The sequence below is a fragment of the Oculina patagonica genome, chromosome 5 (genome assembly GCF_052425735.1).
Source record: "Oculina patagonica isolate OP01 chromosome 5, crgOcupat, whole genome shotgun sequence".
Taxonomy (NCBI): Eukaryota; Metazoa; Cnidaria; class Anthozoa; order Scleractinia; family Oculinidae; genus Oculina; species Oculina patagonica.
Genome location: NC_135762.1, coordinates 31,597,347 through 31,619,151, shown reverse-complemented (window position 1 = coordinate 31,619,151; position 21,805 = coordinate 31,597,347). Strand labels below are relative to the sequence as shown.

General features: G+C 38.1%; 1 protein-coding gene and 1 pseudogene across 2 annotated transcripts; both read left to right on the top strand.

The window, feature by feature from the left end:
- Positions 1–290: 290 nt before the first annotated feature.
- Positions 291–7,301, top strand: LOC144653673 (uncharacterized; annotated as a pseudogene). Its single transcript, XR_013570793.1, has 8 exons — positions 291–1,174; positions 1,898–1,987; positions 2,814–2,903; positions 3,618–3,710; positions 3,993–4,025; positions 4,293–4,823; positions 5,465–5,644; positions 6,601–7,301. The product of XR_013570793.1 is annotated as an uncharacterized LOC144653673 (transcript).
- Positions 7,302–9,066: 1,765 nt separating this feature from the next.
- LOC144654302 (uncharacterized) lies at positions 9,067–20,197 on the top strand. The gene is made up of 12 exons (XM_078514402.1): positions 9,067–9,200; positions 12,292–12,547; positions 13,169–13,316; positions 13,875–14,180; positions 14,545–14,884; positions 15,472–15,611; positions 15,992–16,366; positions 16,802–17,026; positions 17,282–17,527; positions 18,006–18,137; positions 18,538–19,023; positions 19,697–20,197. The coding sequence occupies exons 2-12, from the start codon at positions 12,300–12,302 to the stop codon at positions 19,946–19,948; spliced, it is 2,898 nt and encodes a 965-aa protein (XP_078370528.1). The 5' UTR covers positions 9,067–9,200; positions 12,292–12,299; the 3' UTR covers positions 19,949–20,197.
- Positions 20,198–21,805: the final 1,608 nt, after the last annotated feature.

Below are 21,805 nucleotides of genomic sequence, written 5' to 3'. Positions count from 1 at the left end.
AAAAACGATTGTCGATGAATAATGCTTCGACAAACTGAGAGGAGGTCATCTATAGAGCAAAGTAAAGAGCTCTTTGTCATTTGATGGTGGATGCCAGGTGGTCGAGAGGTCTCTATAACAACAGTTCTTGACAGGTCACTACACTGACCCGGACGATCACACTACATGCATGAACTAAAGAAAGAAGGTAAAATAATTCAAGTTGGATATTGTCTCCAACATTCTTCGCCATTATTGCTACTTAATACTATTTTTTGTCGAACTGTGATATAAAGGACAAAATCTCATACCCATTTTCAGCACAATTTTGCTTTTAAAGAAGAAAACGTGGTAAATAATATGAATGGTCTCCATGGAAATTTCGCAAGCGTGGGGTTCCAAACGGTGGCTCTTGCACCATACTCGCCACTCTATAACAGCTTTACTCCGTGGTGGATTTGCATCTTCATGATCTGTATTTCACATGTCTGTTACTGACTGCTCAAAATTAGAGGTGTAGTTTGTTTCATATCTACACCGGCGCCTTCATGTCAAACCCCTTAAAATATAACTCAAACTTAGCTTGTTTGTATACATGTATACTACCAGCCTCCTTGACAAAAAATCCACTTCCGTCACGCAAAATAACTTCCTTCCTTCCTTTCTTTAACATCGTTCCGCCTCTTAATCTTGGATAACAAATTGCCAAACAAGCCATATATAATCATCGCCACAATAACATTATTGCCTGTTACGGACATCGTCAGAAAATGGTCGCATTTGGATATATCCTGATAATCAAAATAACAACGAAATATCAACTCAAAGATTCTTTCAGAAATTTACGTTATAAAACGACCGACTGTTTTTTCCTGTGAAACTTCCCTGTCCAATAAGAGTCGCTCTAATGACGGTTGTTTTCCTTGCACCAGACGCCCGGTACCCGTGATACGATTGTTTTGAATCACTTTACACAACAATCCTTAGCTGTCACATGTTGTCATTAGCTATTCAAAGGAGTTACCTCAGACAATTTTTAATGTACGAGAAGTAAAATTGCAGTCGTTTAAAGCTTTGAAGATTAAATTTTCGTGGAATCAAACTTCAGGGTAACACGAAAGAAAGCAAAGAATGGAGAGGCGTTTGCTTGTACCGCTTGTGGTTGGCTTGTTACTAGTGGTCATCTCCGTTGCAGGTACGTGGGACGTCTTTATCATGGCTTATTTATTTTCTGGTTTGTGTAGTAAATTGCTCAGTGAACCATACATTCAACACAAGGGGGAATTTAGCCCCTAGTAAATGAAGCTATCCAGTCAATTAAATAGCGTTTACGACCATGATATACACAAACTTGGTCGACTCCGTTGTCGAAATGCTTTTTTTTAACTACTTGGTTTATAGGAAACAGCGAATACCTAAAGCCCGGTTGAACAGAAAATATTGCCAATCTAATAATTTGAAATTCCGCCCATTTATTTACATTTAACAGAGCAGTTGGCAAAATCTAATTTCATTGTCGTTTTGCAGTCCCGCCAAAATCAAATTGATGGTGATCGCTAGCTTAATAACAACACCTGTTGACTTTCAGACATTGAATATTAAAGTAAGGAGAACTCGTGGTGGAGGTGTATTACACTGAGATCCTTATAATCCTTAAAATATTCCCTTTCTGTCATTATAAAATTGATCCTTCAAGGAGGCAAAAACAAAGAACTAATGAAACAAAAAAACTCAGTAAATTAAGATGTCAAAAAGCAATATCAGTGTATAACGATGTATATTTTTATTACACCCCGTTTCAAGACGGTTGTGTGGGCGTTGTGCTGGCCCTAGCATTCCAAAGTCTGAGGCGGGCCATACATTCTGTATTGCCGAACTGAAGAAGATAAATGTATTGTAACGTTTCGATTTTTCTAAGATCCACAAGCACAATACCAACTTCGCCGTCCACTTCAGATGAATGCACAAACTCGCACACTTCCCCAGAACAGATTCATTGGTCCAAAAGGTTAGAGTTCTATCGTGATATTATATTTAACACATGGATCAAGTCCATAGTCTGAACCGGGCCATTCATTCTGTATTGTAAACAAAATATAATAAAATTTTCGATTTTTCTAAGATCCACAAGTACAATACCAACTTCGACCTCCACTTCAGATGAATGCCCAAACTCGCACACTTCCCCAGAACAGATTCATTGGTCCAAAAGGTTAGAGTTCTATCAAGGATCGTGTTATTATATTTAACACTTAAACATTTAAACTGGATTTAGTATAACGTGTATGTGACTTACATTTAAAAAATCGTAATCACAGGCTGAATCAAGGAGAACTCAAAAACGTTCTGGGAACACAAGGCTAGGCGAGAGAATACACGGCATATTTGGGAAAACACTTTTTTATTGTAAATACCAAAATGTAAATTATGTTTTCTCGCGCGGTCAATGCTTTTACAGCTTGCATTTAAGAGTTACGAGTTATAAAAACATGCATGTAACCAGGGAGTACTCAGATAAGCATTATAGGGTATGTGTGGTGCTAAAGCGTATAGTGTTTGAGCTGAGGCGTTTTGGTCTACAGTAGAGTATAGACAAGTTCTGTCCATTTTGGTGTGAGATAGAGTATAGGTTTGTGAACTCTGAACAACAATTACGTACGATTCTTTAATAGAAGAAACAATTTTTTGGGTAAGATCTGAAATAGGTTAGAAAAAGAAACATATTTTGCTCCAAATTAGGGAAAGGGTTTCGCAAACGCCGTATACGTTAATGAAAGTAATAATGTCTAACAACATTGTTTAAAGACAATTAAATGCTTTGTTGCTTTTTTAAGGTGTACAAACACAATATCAGTTTCCTCGACCAGTTCAGATGAATGCACAATCCCGCAACTTTCTCCCGAACCGATTCAGTGCTAAGAAAGGTAAAAATATAAAAAAATAAGTACAATAATATGCACTCCGTAATGCCTGGAAATCCTTTCTGTCATATTATGCAGTAAATATTATAACACTGAACCACTGTTTAACTATCCACCTGGCCTTAAAAGTCTCAATGAAGAAAAAACAAGAACATTTCCAACGAACTAGCGGCTTATACTCTTTAATTAAACTCTGCTTCACTGGCGCAAATCTCATTAACTTTCATCGTTCGAACGAAGTTTAAACATTTGTCAGAAAACTGTTGGCCTGAATTTAATACACACTGTCCACTGTGAGAACTTTCAAGCTAACAGACCCGTGAAATCAACGATTCTTAATTAACAAAGCAATGTTTTTGTGTATATTTAATGTAAAGCTACCAGCCACCAGTCCGAAGTTTATGAATTGATTTATTTTAAAGCTAAATTCGGGTCAATGCATATTATTTTAATGATTGGGGCTAGGTGCACTTTAACTTGGATTAAGTTGAGTGTATTTTGTAAATTAAGCCTGTTGGAAATAAATACATAATTCCAACAATAAATTCATAAAAATTAATTTATTTTAAAGACGACGTTAAAGAAAATCATATAACATCACAAACACTTTTGCGCCCCGGAGGACGCTAGAGGCCATTTAATGCCCTAACAGAAATCCCTACTTTATTACTGTTGGAAATATTAATGATATTGTTTTAATAATTAAATAACATCAAGCCGGACACTATCCACCAGTTCCACCAGGTACGGGAGGCCAGCTTCCAGGAGATAGCCGTAACTTTATTCCAAACAGATTCGACATTCCAGCAAGTAAGTTACTATAGCAACAGTGGCATTAGATACCCCAGTACCCTTTGCGAGGGGATTTTCCTGATCCACAAGCTTTTACTGTTGAGCATTTTTTTACGAGGCGCGTGTTCAGTTTCAACACAGACGTGGAACCATATCCCGCCAATATCGTTAACGGGACACTGGTCTCTTTTTCTCATAACCCAATAAAAACAGTTAAGGAGTTTCAAATTTTCATTATCCAGTCAAAATATACAATAATATTCCGGTGGCTGATTTATTTACTTTCTATTTTTCTCACAGGTGTTATCGATAAAAAGCCAGGCACCTCAGTTGGTAATGTTTTGCGCTTTCACACTATTGTTTATGTGGTATTCTTTATTTTTATCTCTGCTGCTATGAGAATTGGTTAATAAGGTTGCGGTTCGAAAGCATGAAATGAGAATAATAACTATGGTAGTCATTCGTAACTAAGAACAGGGACTTCATCAATACTTGAAACATTTCCGTCTATCGCGAATGTTTGTGCTACTCCTTGAGATGTCTGTAACTTATTTTGTTGGTGCTTCTAATTTTAATATTTAAACATTTTCTTTCCATCAGGATGTGTTGGTGCTGATCCTTGTGGGCTGGTAGCACCATATTCCCCACCAGCTCTCCCCATTCCTCCCCCTCCTCCAGCCTATACTGGATTTCCTCCACCACAAGTTCCGTACGGTCCACAGGGATACGTACAACAGCCCCCAATGACACCCGATGGTTATGGTATGCACTCTATAAACTCCTTGGCTCAGAATACCGCAGCAGCAGTGGCTGCAAAAGCTAAACTTCTTGGTGGAATACATCCTCGAAAGAAATTCGTGCCACATCTCCCCCCTATGGGGAGACCACAGCCGGGCAAACCTGTTTACGATCCTCCCCCACCACCACCTCCTCCTCCACCGCCTCCTGAGCCACAAGCTGCAGGGTACGCCCAAGCAGGGCAGCTTCCTTACCAACAGCCATTCGGCTACGGCCAACAGGGAATGGTCCCTCCACAAGCAGCTGGCTACGCCCCTCGACCGGCTACCGGATTTGCCCAACCAGGAGCACCTCCAATGCAAGGGATATTTTGCTGATCAACAGGCTTTTACTGTTAAGTATTGTTTGCCATGTGTGTTTTCTATTTTAGCAGTTGATTTTGTTTCTTGACCCTAATAATGTTAATACGGAATCCATCGGGAAATCAAGTAATAAAATTTTAGTTGAAAAACAAATCCAGAATAATTTAAATCCTATTCCGTGATAACACCAACAACAGTTTCTCATTAGAGCCAGAGAAAATGAATTTCAAAGTTCAAAAGAACCAAATAATCTATAGGTAAAATCTCACGTGTAGCTATTTTCTAAAATCGTCTTTTAATCGATTGTGTGGAATTCAGTTGGACTTTTTTTTCGATGTTTGGTGTTGTTTAATTTATTTTTAAAAAAAAAAAAAAAATTATTTATTTTTTTTTATAAAAAAAAAATCCAATTTTAAAAAAAAAAAAAACAAAAACCCCCCCCCCCCCCGGTCTGAATAGGGTTAAAATTTTTTATTTTGATAAGATATAACAGTTACCCAAAAGTTCGCACTAAATTGTAAGTAATTTTTGTACATAATTTTGTCCAATTAATACTCAAAGTTCAGGCGGATTCCGTCTTAATCCTTTTCCTTCCTTTGCCAACAAATTATTGAATGGAAAGTATCTCTTCCTTAAGCTGAATTAAAATGAATTACATAAATCTCATTCTAGGCCCCTGCCCCTTTGCCTCAGGAACAGACTCCATTTGCCCCTCAGCAGCCGTCACCCTTGGGACCTCAGCAGCAGGATGCACCTCAGCCATTAACAATAATGCCCCTCAAGTACCCTTTCCACCAGAGATGAGCCAAGCACCTTCGTTTAATGACCCAGGACAGCAAGTAACACCCGAGGGTGAGTATCGAATAACATACCTTATTGTTCTTTTTTCGCGGGACTTTTTTCGCGTTTTCCGTTTCTCGCGATTGCCCGCGATTTCCCCGATTTCTTTTTCTTTCGTTTTTTGCCTCGCGACTCGCGTTTCCTTTCCTTTTCCGTGTGCCCGCGAAAAAGACAATAAGGTAATTAATCTTTTTAAATCCTCTTCGCGTACAGCTTTCTGGCAAATTTGACAGATGTTTAATCGAGGTGGTGGCACATGGATTCATAGGGTCATTGAAACTCAAATAAAAATATAACGCTTGAAACGCCGTTATGAATCATTAATTTTATATTGACATTTTGAACAGTACAATCCATTGATTTGTTAGTTATTCATTATTCATTTTCTAGCTTTTGTTGCTCTGTTGAGGGTTAGTACAGAGGGCTTATTTCATGTAGTTAAAATATAATAGTTATCGTACATTGAAATAGATGCAGGACATCTTAACTACAAAATGGAAAAGATACCTCAAATAATCATTTCCTATTTCACTAGTGTTTTATAAAGAAAGTAATATGAAATTGCAACTCAATTAACTAAAAGTTGACTTCTTAAGTGGGAGGCGCTGTGGCCTAAAGGTTAGTGCGCTGGACTACAGGATCGAGCGGTCCAAGTTCGTGCCCTAACCGGGGCACTGCGTTGTGCTCTTGGGCAAGACGCTTTCCTCTCACAGTGCCTCCCTCCACCCAGGTGTATAAATGGGTACTGGCGAACTTACTGCTGGAGGCGTAACCCTGCGATGGACTAGGATACCATCCAGGGGGGAGTAGAAATACTCCTAGTCGCTAAATGCTACTGAAACCGGGGTAAGCTACGCCCTGATGGGCCACTAGGCTCGAACGCAGACTTCACCTAGTACTTTACCTAACTTCTAAAAAAAATATTTAAACTTTTTCTCTAAGTAGTAGTTTACAATTTGGATTTACAGGTTCCTTTGATTTGGCAAAGAAGAGGATGATGGCCATGCAAGCCAAGGGCCAACTGAAGAGATTTGGAGTCCCCAGACCAGTGCTAAAATCAAGGCTTATTCCCAAGCCATTGTTCAAAAGGCGTAACTAATTTAATTTCATTAGAACTATAAACACTTTTAACCTGAATTTTGCGGGTCTAACAAAATTAAAAGCAAATTTTATAAATCAATAACAAACCTTGTTCTTAATTGCTCTCCTCGCTATTGTCAAAAGAAAATTATGTTTAATGTAAAGCGGCTGCATCAAGTCTTCTACGTTTCTTTTAAATACCTTTACATAGTCAGACAATCCCGTCCCACTGTTATAAAAAGAACAGACAACAAAAAGCTCAGCTTACTAATGGAATTCACCACTGATGGAAAGTTTTATGCAATCTATACGAAATTGTCCAACCCGTTTTATGAGAAACTATGAAGGATAATAAGTAAAAGTTATATCCTGACATCAAGAAGAGAAAGCTAAGAGATCGCCTATGGGCCTTGGGAACAGTTTTTAAATGTAAATAATTTGCTTTTACAACCTGACCATAAAGGCAGAAATTACTTTAGATGTTTTATTCCTCGCCATGACGAAGTAAACACCAGTTCACTTCTTAAGCGTTTATCTAAGCTGGTAACATAACGGGTCGTGAAATATATCGTTGCAAGAAAGAAAGTAGCCCCTTGGGTTTTTTTTTTTTTTTTTTGACCCCAAAGGAAAAAAAAAAAAGATTAATAAGAGAAAAGGCGCGGGAGGAAAAAAAAAAAAAACAAAAAATAAAAAAAATGTTGCCCGTATTACCGGGCCTTAATTCTTATCAACAACAACAACAACAACAACAATTTATTGGTACTCCAATATGAAGATGGTACTACCTAAATAAAAATAATAATAAAATACAAATAGACAGCAAATTGTTTTAGTATGTCTCAAAGCTTTTTGATTAAACATGGGTTTTGAAATTGTTGGTTTTTGAAAGTGATGGTTTAACCCTAAAAAACTGTCATGCATTTCAGTAAACATTGTGAGCTTCTTTTTTACCCTAACAAAACCATATTCGGAAATGTTGCTTCACCAGAATAAATTAGGGAGAATAGGTGCTGGTTTTAGGAAGTTTTAGAGTATTTCTCTTTATGCAATCAGCATCAGCTGAGCAACAGTGGCGACAGTACTCCACTTCGTGTTGCTTGGCCAACAACGCAGGTTTCTTGCTCTGAGGATGACGTCATCAATTGTAACTTGCCTGTTTCTCCGATAATAGTATAAGGTTTTAAATCTGATCATACCAAATGACCCCTCACCCCTCTAAGCTCCTACCTTTTCTGCACGTTTTTCTCCAATATTGTGTTACTTCATTTCAGAATTATTTCTTTACACCGGCACTTAAACAGACGAATTTTACATCGTCAAGGCTTTCATCCATGTACAAAGAACACGTTTATGAAATTGCTAATAATTAAGGCGGAGTCAAGTAGAGGAACCGGATAAAATCAGTACTTTGGGCTTTAAATTATCATGATTAAATTAAATCGTTTCTTAGAAGTCCTTTTGCTGTATCCCATCATCTTGACACATGCATGATGATTGTAGAAGTTAAAAGTGAATTTACTACTTGGTCGAAAAACACACCGCACCTCGCTATTGTTATCAATAGTGAATAGATCAGTAGCATTTTATGGCTTAGCTGTAAACTCATGTCGAAATATATTTATTTCAGTCCGTTGTCTTGGCCTACGTAGTAAATAAACTAGCCAATTTTAATAATGGCATTTTAAGCGCTAAGAAATAGGCCCTTTTTAATTTTTCGATAAAACATATGATCAAGAATGGTTTTGTCGCGACTTCAAATCTTACACTGCGGTTTAGTGTGTAGATTGAACTGCATTCATCACGGACGCGCTTTTTTGGGATCATCTGAATTCAAGTAAATCTATAATCAGTCAAAGACACTCTAAAAATTGAACTTATTTAGGAGCATTTCTTCGTGTCTAAGCTGTTGCGTACATTGATGATTACAATAGCTTAGTAGAGACCGCTTGCGTGCTTTTCGTGTCTGATATGTCCCTTTAAAATTTTCAGGCCTAAATAATTTTTTGCCCAGGGCTAAGTGATTGTTTGTGAGTAGCTACTGTTATTAATAGATTAGGCGTGTTTTCATCTTAAGGACCTCAAAACCATTAGAAGGGCAAATATCATTTCCTTAACTTGTTTACGATTAAGATTGTTATCGGTCACGTTTGCTTTGCGGTTGAGAATTTTGCACTAGATTCATATCCATAGTTTTATCAGAGAACAGGGAAAATATAAAACACTGTCTTTTAACACAATGGCGTCCTGTTTTGAACGACTTATGCTGTTAAAATACGGCTATTTGTACGAAGACCCATTGTGTCTTGCTGATAATAATAGAATATATTAATATAGACAAAGAAAATTTAACTGTCTACTGGCTATGATAATTACCCATAGATGATTTAAAAGCATCGCAGGCAAAGTACCAAATCTGATGCAGCAGGCAGGAGTCACGGAGCAACATTCAAAGTTTAGTAATCAAGCTCGGGAATTGTTTAACTAAAAGGTAAGAGCTACTAGATTCATAAGCTGCGTGCTCTATAGGAAGTAGCGCTTTTATCGTTATCATTGAACTCCTGTATCCTCGATCACCATATTTTCTTCATTACTTTCTTACTACTCGCTTGCTTTCGTGTAAGGAAAATCCGGGGGTCGCTGGACGGTTCCAATGGTATTTTTTAGAGGAAGGGGGGAGGGGGGAGGGACGTGTATACAGTTGTAGCTTCGTTGATTTCCTACCAAGAACTATAACTGTAGCTAACTTAGACTCTCATCATGTTTTTCTCCTGAATAAAATTATTAAAAATATGCATTCGCGGACTATAAAGTAACGACCTACTTGATTCAAACCTGCTCGTAAGACTGCTGAAAAGAGTAAGTCATCCAAGGGGTCCCCTATACCACTTTTCCTGCCCCTCCCCCCCCCTCCATCCCCATGCTAAACATCTGCTACCTCCCAGCTCATATTCCCTACTTTGCGAAACGTTTGAGTACTAATGCTATTAAATGCTGAGCTGTTTACATCATGTAGGAAAGTTTGCAAAATTTATTTACGATGAAGTTTTTCGATCTAGGGTTTTGTACAATTACGATGCAACTCTTTTAAACAATGCTGGATTAGCCCCCGATGACAGTAGAAATTAGCCCTTCGGTTTTGACGTGTCGCGTTTGAGATACTGTCGTTTTTTCCCCTTAATGTAGAAAATCGAAATTTTGCTTTATTAATGTACAGCTGATGCAAAGAACGTAAAAACATCTTACGTTGAAAAAATAGATCAGCGGGCCTGGGAAAACAATGTAAGTAAAACAATGATTAACAGTTTAAGATGATCAATGACCTGAACGACGCGAAACCATATAAATTTTAACATTTAGTGAATTATGCCGCCCTTAAATGTATGTTACGTCCTACTTGACCATTGGTGCCTACGTGAAAGAGGGTTTCTTTGTCCTGACAAATGAAAAACCGCCTTACATGTTAAAAATAAAATAATGTGCGGACATGCTCTTTGATCGGGAATTCAGGTTTAATTTCTTAATTTAAAACATCCTTAATGACAACCGACACTAAGCCACCGTCTTTATTGGCCACAGACAAATAAACTGTTGGACCCGGTTACTTCCTACGTATGGGAGGCCGGTTTCTTTGTGTGTGAACAGACAACTAACAAACCAACTGATCATGACATGTAAAACAAAAACAATTTGCAGAAATGCTCTCTAATTGTGAACTAACTATTATCACCAAGCAAAAGGTTTCATTGGCCACAGACCAAACAACTATTTCATCGCGACATCCTGGGGGGTTTCTTTGTGTGTGAATAGACAACTGACAAACCTTCTGACATGTAAAACAAAAACGATTTGCAGAAATGCTCTCTGATTGTGAACTAACTATTTGGCCACAGGTCAAAAAACTATTTCATCGCGACATCCTGTAATGGGCTTGTTCTCTCGATTAAACAATACAGATCAACGACGCGTGACGTAAAGACCCGGCTTAAAGGGAGCTATTGTCTTAATCGTTGTTTATCTAAATCATGCAAATCATTTCATATATACGTGGGCCGGGTTGCAAAATACTCTTGCAAAGACAACCTTGCGTGGGTCTGTTCCCTCGACTAAAATAATGTCATCAAGTCAGCGACGCGTGGCCTATTTACAGTGTATAAATGGGCCTAGTCTCTCGTAATTGAGGGTCCAAAATAGGTTTGGCGGGATGCGGAATGGGGCTCAAAATCAATGCGGGATGCGGGATGTAAAAAAATTCTAGTGGCGGGAAACGGGATGAAATTGTTTTGGCGGGACCGGGATTTGTTACTTTTTGTAGGCGGAATGTGTGATGCTCTGAAATTTAAGGCGAAATGAAGTATCAAACACGATCTTTGTTGATAGATAAACTTTGTTTCGGTGACTGTTGTGATTCTACCAAAATAAATAGTTTTAATTTTTCGCCCAATTATAAACAACGTGACTAACTTAGGTATACAGAGCAGGAGTTCCCCATGCACTTTAATATGGTATTGAAAACAGTTTTAATTTCTCTATCGATTAAAAACAACGTGATTCTAAACGAAGTACACAGAGCAGGAGTTTCTCGTGCATTTTGAAAGAACCGATAAAACTACAGTTTAATTTGTTGACAGATAATGTCAACAAATGTGACTAACGTAGTACACATGCCAAGTACATGTGACCAACCTATATACACACAAAACAAACGTGACTCTGAACTATGTACACAGAGCAGGAGTTTCTCGTGCATTTCTAGTCGACAGATCCTAATGCAGAGTTTTTTTCGCGGGCACCAAAACCTTTCCTTTTTTCCTTTTAGCTCCAAAATACTATTTATGTAAACACAAGGTATAACAGTGAAACAAAAAGAAAATAGAAACTATTGTATAAAGACTAACAATTAACAAATAAGCCGCTTTACAATCAACAGTTTTAAAAATCTTATACTATTTTACAATAGGGCCGGAATGGAAAAAATAAATCAGTAGTCAATATAATCAAGAGAAAAAATTATCTTGATAGAATTGGTTACAAAATGACAAACACGTTATGATCTAAATAATAAAAGTTACGTAATCGCGTTCATTCTTATGAAAAAATAGCTTTTAACAGTGGACACATTAGGATTTCATAACACTCCTGTGATTTCCTAGAGCATACTTTGGGCACACATCTAGAGCTTATTTCTCGGACTTAATGTGTACACCATTTTACCTATCTCATTACTACTACTACTGAAGTCTCTAAAACTCTCGCAATACACTAAGAAAAAAAAGATAAAAAGGCTCCTAAGGACAAGATCCAAACGTCGAATAGTTCGCGTGAAGAAACATCATTATCCGCTGTCAATTTGACGTGCAACGTTTGAATTATTGTAAGTGAATTTCAAGCTCAAAGGTTCCTGTACTTTTATCTTGTTTAAAGGAAACAAGAATTAGACCTGAGCGAAATCCTCTCTAATTTCAGCCGTTCATGTTCACTGCGAATCTTTATATTTCTATAGCAGTTTACTTTATTTTTATTTAAATATGAACTGTCAACAGCTAAAGATAGTAGATTTAAATCTCCATCTTATTTCTTAGGTGCAAACATGCTTCAAAGCCGCAAAAGGACTGCACAGCGAGTGGCGGGTGCTGGAGGAAAGAGACAACGGATGGCTAAACCAGCGCCAATGTACAGCCACCGTCGAAACATGTTCTCGAAAAGTGATCATGGCCGTCACAAGCCGTGGGCTGCACTTGGTGCGTGGTTCATGGGACCAAAAGCAGAGAATGGAGATGTATTTCACGACCTTGTGACTCAAACTATCGACTCACAGATAAAATTCCGTCGACACGTGTACGTAGAAATTATAATAAAATACCAATCAAAGGGAATATTTGCGGTTGAATAAAAAAAGGATAAGAATAGATGAATTATTTGAAATGCAAACGCTTCGTGACCGGTCATGATATGACGTCACTCGTCACCAACCCTCGATTACGCGGTCAACTTGTTTAGGCGTGGCTGAAACGAGAACTTTGAAGCTTTATTTCACAGTGAAAAAGTGGCGGAATCCAAAAATTTTTTTGGAATACTTGTTTATGCATTACGGAAATACGAAAACCACAAAAAACCTGTAGGTCGGATAGACACTTTAAGGAAGGAGTTTCTAATTTACATGAAGGTATTCTATCCTTCTTGGCAATGCAAGACATTTGTCTCACTGCCTAAAACTTTTGGTGATTATTTTGTCGCTGAAGGTTTTGTAAATGGTGTTTATTCAGTTTCAGTAAAATTTAGTCCAACCGTTTTCCGTTTGAAGTAAAGCAACGTTTTGGATTTAGGTTGTTTCTGAATTATTGGAAAATGGTTACTGTATTTGTTGTGTTATTGTACGATAAATACGTACAGGTTACTTAAAATGCCACGTAATAAGGTGGGTACTTGCTTAATTTAAAAATATGTTCTTCTGTTTAGCTATTTTCCATGTGATCCTCCATATGTGACAGACGAGCTTCGCGAGGCAGATGCCTTTAAAGCTTCCATGGATCATTTGAAAAAAGAAATGGAAGTACTGCAAAAGAAGATGATGAATTCTGTGCCATTCTATAGCTCGAGATACAAGGTAACTTAACACTTCTAGGGATTCAAATAATAGAAAACGTTCGAAATACAGGAGAGTGTCTACGCTTAGGACTTAACAAAGACGTACGTAATCGGAAAGATCCACACCTCAGTTAACATATTGCAGACATATATATAGAGCTTTAAAGTTTAAAATTTCAAAACTAATTTTATCTGCCAGAAATAGGAGTAAAGCAAGCACTTAGTAATAAATTTAGTCCTGTGAAAGGGAAGAGCAAGCTGGTTCCAAGGTTGTAACTCCAGTTTCCCTGGAATCAAGCGACTAGGAATATTTCTACTTCCCTGGTTAGATCCTAGTCTATGGTAGGTGACATCCATGCTACCCATTGATACGCCCATGCTAACCATACATCCGGGTTAAGAAAGGCACTAGGAAAGTAAAGTGACTTGCCCAAGAATACAAAATAATGAGTCCGGGCATGACTCGAACCTGGATCTCAGCGGATTAAGGGTCCAACGGGTAAACCGTTAGGCTATCACACTTCCAACACTGTACATACTGACTAGTTACAGCTCTTCTTCTTTTCCATACACAAAGGGCCATGTCAACTGGGACGTGGCGATGCCGGCCCACCTTGGTTACATGTGCGCCCTGTTGTACAATCAAAACAACTGCGCAGCAGAAGCCTCTACTGTCACCACTTCGTTTGAGCTGGAAGTTGGGACAGACCTGTGTGTCATGATGGGATTCGACAGGGATAAAAGTATGGGGCATTTGGTTACCGGAGGATCTGTTGCCAACATCGAAGCAATTTGGGCAGCACGCAACGTCAAGTTCTTTCCACTGGCACTACAAAGAGCTCTGACAAAAGAAAAGGAATTGGCTGCTGCAAAACATTACAAAGTAGGAAGTTTTTTATTTTAGTTGATCAAACTACTTTGGAGACTTTTTTCTATGCTAAATGTTGCTTCTTTACGAGAGATTAGTGTTAAATTGACTTGAATTAATATTTATTTGCCTTTTTGGATTTTTAATATATACATAAAATAGTCAAAACATCAAGAAATACCAAGATAAAAATCATGCTAGCCCTTTGCTTCCATGTAATTGCGACACAATCATGTTCCGAGTCTCGCAAACGTATCGCTTGAAAGCAATATACAAATAAAAGGGAATATGACAAAATTTTACTTCTTTAAATTTGCAAGAATGTTTTATTTAAATGACCTTTCCTATTTGATTATTTTACTCTACTTCCTTCTCGTAGGTATTTTTTCCCCAAAGAGGAAAGAAAGGTGAACTAACGAGTGGTTCTGAATGGGAACTCCTAAATCTCGAAACCGCTTCCATCCTTGACATGCCTACTGATGTAGAGAAAATGACGGGACTAGAGCACACCGAGTTCATGGACATCATGTCTGACTACCTTTACGAATCCATTGGAGCACCCGAGTTTGCCCGCCGGCATCCTCTTATTGAGAAGTCTTGTGTAGTGGTTCCCAGCACTTCTCACATTTCCTTCACAAAAGCAGTGACCATTTTAGGATTGGGAAGGAATAACCTTATTCCAGTGGCAGTTGACGAGGATTCCCGAATGGACGCTAAAGGTAAATTCTTGAAGCCAGCAGGACTTGGCTGATACTTTCTGTCTGCCAAAACGTGTACTAAACAATTCAGTTAAATCTGATTCTTTTTCAAAAGTATCCGCCTTCGTGATTTCCTCGCATTCTTATTTCATCTTTACCAACTTTTAAGCCAAAGCAAAGCGTATTTTTCTATTATTGAAGCGTATTATTGAAGCGTATTTTTCTATTTTGAAGCGTATTTTTCTATATTGACACCCGGTAATAAGAAGTTTAAGTAAAAGTCTGCGTAGTATATCGTATTGTAAGTAATTGTGTTGTTGTGTGTTGCAATAAAAAGAAAATCTTGTTAGCCAAAAACGTACCGTTCTAGATAACTAGTAAAACGACCTCATATTTGTCTCACAAAAACTCTCGTGTATATCTTAAAAATCTTGTCCCAAACTGCTTTATGGTAACAGCTGTAAAACTGTAAAATGCATCATTCAAAAAATTTTCAAAAACCTGGATCAAAAACAGTTCTTAGGCTAGCAATGAAGAATTTAATAACAAACTTGAAAACACTTTCGTCATGGTCAAAGTCGTTCAGATGCAAATGTTCCATTTTTCAGTACTAAGAGACACTCTAGAGAAGCACCTGGAGAAGCAAATTCCTGTGGTCACGGTCGTGGCGGTCATGGGAACCACTGAAGAAAGCGCTATCGATCCACTCACTGAGATCCTTAAAATAAGGAAAGACTTCAGCAAAAAGGTGAGTGTTATACCAGTAGTTTTATCACTTCATTCAATAAGGGTAATAGTGATGTACTCAGTTTTTTATGATGACCCCTTAAACTCAAGATAAACTTGTTTGGTTGTTATGAATCCCAGATGGCGTTGGATGTACCAACTCCGGTCTGTCGATTTTGAAATCCAGATGATTTTCATGGTTCGGGGTTGCCGGGAGATGTCTGGCCACGCGATTAAAATCCCTCCAAAAGTTCACACGTTTTAAAAATTTGCCTCGCAGCCTCATTTCTAAAGTCACTTTGCAACATTTGATGTTGGTGGTTGTCCAGGTTGGTGTATTCCGTTCTTCAATTCCACTGAATATCATGTATTTCCTTATTAAGGGATACTTTTTTATTGTAGGGCCTCGACTTTAGCATTCACGCAGACGGAGCCTGGGGAGGATATTTCTGCAGTATGCTGCGTGATCAGCCTAAGAACCATTACTTGAAACCACCGGAAGATTCAGGCTTCGTTCCCCAGATGTATCTGAGTTCCTATGTCCACGACCAGTTGTCAGCTCTAGGACACTGTGATACCATCACCATTGATCCTCACAAATCTGGTTTCTGCCCATACCCAGCTGGAGCTCTCTGTTACAAAGACAAGCAGATGAATACCTTCCTACAGATTACCACCAGTGTGGTCTATTACCATGGTGACATGACACTTGGAGATATTGGGATCGAGGGATCTAAACCGGGTGCTGCAGCTGCATCAGTTTTGCTTGCAAACCGGGTAAGAGCCACGTAAGAGCTACGGGTAAGAACCACGCCGGGTACTGCATTGGATTTTGGTAATATTCTAATAAAAGTAATACCCGGCCCGTGTCCATTTTAGTGTCACCATCATTATTTAGCTGTAGTCGAACTATCCAAACAAGCAATTCATTCACGAGTGAAATGGAGGAGTTTACCAAATTAAAGTAAAAGTCCATTTATAAGTATGAATGACCTAAGGATGGATTTAAAGATTGTTTGGTGTACAATCAAAGATTTACAATTTACTTCAGTTTGGCGTAATTGAAAGCTTTAGAAAGCATGGTTGGTAAATTAGATTCCAAAAGAAAATTTCAAACATTGACAGAGCCAGTGAAGCCAATTCTTCACTGGATAATTTCCTTTGTTGCTACTTTTATATGAATGTGCTCACTGCCAATGTTTCTTCTTACAGGTTATTGGTCTCCACAAGAATGGCTATGGTCGCATTTTGTCTGAATGCACGTACACCGCTAAAATGTTGTACTGTCTTTGGCTAACGCTCCCTGAGGAAGATGATCAGTTCATCATTGAAACTACCAAACCCCTGCCGCCTAAATGGAACAATATGTCAGAAAAGGAGCAAATCAAATTTATCAGAGAGAGAATCATTGGAAAAACTAATGAAGAACTTGCAAAGGTATGTTAACAAATGTAAAAAGAGGTGAAAATAAATACAACATTTTCTAAGTTGCACCATGGAATGTAAATTGTGAAGTTTTTCTTTATGACGAGAAAAAAGTCACAGATAATATTATAGTGAACAATACTGTTTTTCATTGCACCTTCTCTAGAGTGTTATGTTATGTCCTGCGCAACTTGCATTGACATTCCCGTTTACTGAATACATTAGTTGTGCAAATATCTAAAAAACCCTCATTTGTTCAATGGACAGGACCATGAAGCAATGACGTACTTGACAGAGATTGGCCCAGACACCCTAGTTCCATGCTTCACCGTCAACTTGAAGGGCAACAAAAGCGTTGACGTCTGTAACCAGATTAACATGGCTATTTTTCAAGACCTTAGCCATTCCACTGGAGACACGACTGCACATCGAATCCCGATGATCGTGACGGCATCTAGTATGCTTCACCACAAACACAGCTCCGCTCTGAAGAGCTTCAAGAAGAGGCTGGGGGTGAGAACGCTCTTGTTACATAATAAATGCTGACCTTTCAAAACTATAACATGAATCATTTCTACTGTAGTTCATGAACTGGTCGAAAATTGTATAGAAAAAAAATATTAGTATACACCGACTAAACTACCTATCGAAATAGGAAACGGTTACCAATGCTTTTTGTTTACGAAAACAAGTATCTATTCGCAACAATAGGCTTTTGGACCATCGCATCACTTGACTACGAATACCGGAGCAAGAACCCCAAATACACATTAGCTTTACCTATAAGGGCTTTCCATAAATATATTGATTCCTACGAGATTAACCGTAGAATAATGAACTGTTAGCACGCAAAAGATAGCCTAACATTAAGGAAATGATAACAGGCAGAAAGGTTAACAATTTTTGCTAGTTAGGGTAACACAATTGCAACTTATAAACCATAATTCAACAACACAATATTATATTAATGGAAGGTTAATTTCCGTTTTAGTTGGATCACAAGGATGAATCTCCTGTTAAGTTCATCATCACTACATGCATGGATCCGTGGGCGACGTCTGTGGACTTCTTGGATGACTTGGCTTCCATTATGAGGAACAGCATTCTGTGTGCTATTGGAACGGTAATTGAGCTTCTTCCAAGATTATTCACGATATTTTAAATGCATGACGATACTAATTTCTCCCATATTTACTAGCAAAAGAGGGCGACTGTCAACTGCATTTTTTTGCGAGGTGTACATGATGGTGCACATGTTATAAAGCTATGGATAATCTTAACACAACAAATAAGTAAGAATGCTCATGCGAAATGACTTAGTAAAAAATAAGACTTTCATTTCTTTTGCCAAGTGCAATTGTTAAAATCGTAATAGTCCTCTCTTTTAGCAAGACAGCTTATCTATTGAGAGGGAACCAGCCAAAACGCACAAAAATTCACCTTTTTTGAAAGTCAATCAGTACTTGCTCAGTTATACGTATGGGTTGATTAAACATTCGGTCTATTTTAATTTCTTATGCCAGGTGAAAGATCCCAAATGCCACCACGACTTTGTCAGCACCGGAGTTGTCAATAGCGAACATGAGCTGATCGTCTATTACGCAGGCAACTTCAAAAACGTCTCCAAGCAGTACGGCACAGTTGCCACACTCAAATTCAACTCGGAGAGTCAAGCCAACGAGTACACAACTAAACAAGATGCTCTGACGAGAACCAGCACCGACCCGCAGCCAATTGTCTTCAGAAGCAAAGCCAAAACCACGCTACATGATGTATTTTTTGGAGAATCAGAGTACGGAGATCAACAGGAATTGTTTGATTGTTACGTGGGGATGCCTTCCCATGGAAGCAAACCTTTCATGTCAGCTAACATGAAAGTGTTTGATGTTCCCCAGTACGAGCACTTCGATGACGATGAATATCCAGAGTCCAGTTCCTACTTCATGTACGGTGACAAGAAAGATGCTTTCTTGTTCCACATTCCAACAAAGAATCCTGACTTCCTTCAGGTATTTGTTTTATTGCACGAAAGACAAAAAATAATGCACGATTATTGAACTGGCTAACTTTGGGGAAATAAAAAAAAGCGCTTTTATTCATTTTTCTTCTAGCACCTTCAGATTCCGCAGTGACATATGCATTTCAAGGGAATTTAATTTATATAAATTTTACTATTTCTTTATTGAATTTACTTATCTTCCTTGTATGTGTGAGTGTGAGTGTATGTTCACACTGGGCATAATAAATTAGTGGGAAATGTTGGAATTTTTTACCGAATTAGTATGAAAACAAGAGCGCAGAACTACATAACCTACTTATAAAATTTCCCATTCATACACCAGAGCTTGAAGGAAAGGTCATAGGGCATCTCAAATTTTTGGGGGTAAATTACTTTGTCTTTAAACTGCTTCTTTCTCTACCCAATCCCAAACTCGGCCTGCTTCCGCGCTATCCGTAGTGCATGATATCATTACAAATGGGATAAAAATTAAAAAAAAAAAATGAAAAACAAATTGATGTAAACATTGGCGTAAAATTGATGCCTCTAAGTAGAAAGCAAGATTGAAGAATTTTCTTTCGAATTTTAATTCACTTAAAAACTTAAATTCAAACATACAATTCCATTATCTCAATGAAAGTAAATATTCTTTATTTTTTTATTTTTTGGTTTACTATTCACAGATTGTCCAGCTGGATGGTATTCCAAATGGAGTCGGAACAGAGGATGATAAAGATCTGCTACTGAAGAAAGGTATTGAAGTCAACATACCTGATATCAGTGGGTCGCCGACGATGGCAGGCGGAGAAGTCCAGGACCCGTTGAAGAAGAAGAACTACGACATCACGTTCGTAGGAATAGACGGAGAAGAAGTGAAGACTAAAGTCAAGCTTGGTAGGAAGATCTGGTTCGATGGCACGAAAATCAACAAGTAAACTCATCCAGTGCTTCGATGAAGGGACAGTTACGGTGTTTTAAATGTACGACGATTGTTAACAATTATGCGAACTTTAATCAGTTACTTCCTGGCTGTTGTAATGTCAATCGACAAGGGTATTGTTTTTGTAAACATTTGATATTTCATTGACTAGACTAGAATCAGAGGCATATTACCTAGGTAATATGCTTCCGCTAGAATTTGTTCGCATTTATATTAAAACTCAATAAAGTATAATGGATAAACTATGATTGTTCTGATTACCGTATTTACTCGAATAAGCGCCGCCCCCGAAAAAGCGCCCCATATGGGCTAAAAAAGTTAATAAGCGCCGCCCCCAAATCAGCGCCGCAGTCCCGATGCGGCGCTTATTCGAGGAATTTCGATTAACTAGAAACGAACTACAAAGCAACTCTAAAGCAAACTTGGACATTTCGTTCCATGAAAAGCAGTAAATACGGTAACCCCGACAGATCAGGACTGATTCCAGTTCCTGTATGTGATTGGAAGGCCATGTGTATTTTAGTCGTCAGAGTAAGAAATTATTGACAATTATAAGCAATTGTTTTAGATATTTTACAAACACCTCTTCCTTTGCTACGTATACCGAGCTGTTTAAACTTTATAGTCACACAGTGCCCAGGGGTCGAATAATACAATGATTTACACAACACAAGACCTTCTGAAACACAGCGTTACTTTCGAGTCGCCCCCATCGCCTCCATATTGTTCACAGGTCTCAGCAGGTTTACTGACTAGAGGGTTCACTGACATAAAAACCTAAACAAAATAAATGGGTGTTACAGAACGTGAGGAAATTTCTAAGCGACACGAAATCTGAATTCTTACCATAAAAATGATGATATGACCACTTGAATTAACACGATGCAAAATGCGAGCACATGGTCTTAATCACAAGTCTTGCATAACGCACACTCGTGTAGCATTCTGGGTCTTACAAAAACAATGAAGAATGGAACGGACTCCCATAGAGGAACAATTGTTGAGGACTAGTCTCACCACTCAGCGTATTCTATAGAAAATCCGCGAATCTGATTTTCTCTCCTACTGGGCCCGGTTGTTCAAAGCACGATTAAGCTAATCCAGGATTAGCGTGAAAGTTGATTTCAATTTTATAACATTTCGTTGAGGTTTGCTGTTGATATTTTCTGTCCCCCAGTTTTGACGTGGACCAATCTCAAACTTAACAAAACATTAGCTATGGAAAACCATTTAAAACAAGAGAAATTAAAATCTTTTTATCATCTTTTAATCCTGGGTTAGCGTTAATCTTCTTTCGAACAACCTGGTCTCACCACTCAGCGTATTCTATAGAAAATCCGCGAATCTGATTTTCTCTCCTACTGGGCCCGGTTGTTCAAAGCACGATTAAGCTAATCCAGGATTAGCGTGAAAGTTGATTTCAATTTTATAACATTTCGTTGAGGTTTGCTGTTGATATTTTCTGTCCCCCAGTTTTGACGTGGACCAATCTCAAACTTAACAAAACATTAGCTATGGAAAACCATTTAAAACAAGAGAAATTAAAATCTTTTTATCATCTTTTAATCCTGGGTTAGCGTTAATCTTCTTTCGAACAACTTGGCCCAGTAGTCTATTTAAAAATTAGACTACGAGCCCGAGTTTTCCATTATTAGTCAACAGGGCGCAGTCGCTTTGACAATCGCTCATATAGAAAACGAGAGAGAGCTGGTACTCTTATTGTTTTTGTGGACACTCTAAAGGATTACGTACAGTCCAAAAACTACCAATTTTCTGCAATTTTAGCAAAAAATCAAGAATCATTGTCTTGCAATTGTTTGCATAAAGATACAATTCTTTTCTGGCCGAAAAA

Excerpts from the sequence above, each read along its gene's own strand:
- LOC144654302 (XM_078514402.1), top strand. The coding sequence starts at position 12,300 with ATGCTTCAAAGCCGCAAAAGGACTGCACAGCGAGTGGCGGGTGCTGGA. Across the intron at positions 13,317-13,874 it reads TCTATAGCTCGAGATACAAG|GGCCATGTCAACTGGGACGT; the intron begins GTAACTTAACAC and ends CCATACACAAAG. Across the intron at positions 14,181-14,544 it reads CTGCTGCAAAACATTACAAA|GTATTTTTTCCCCAAAGAGG; the intron begins GTAGGAAGTTTT and ends TCCTTCTCGTAG.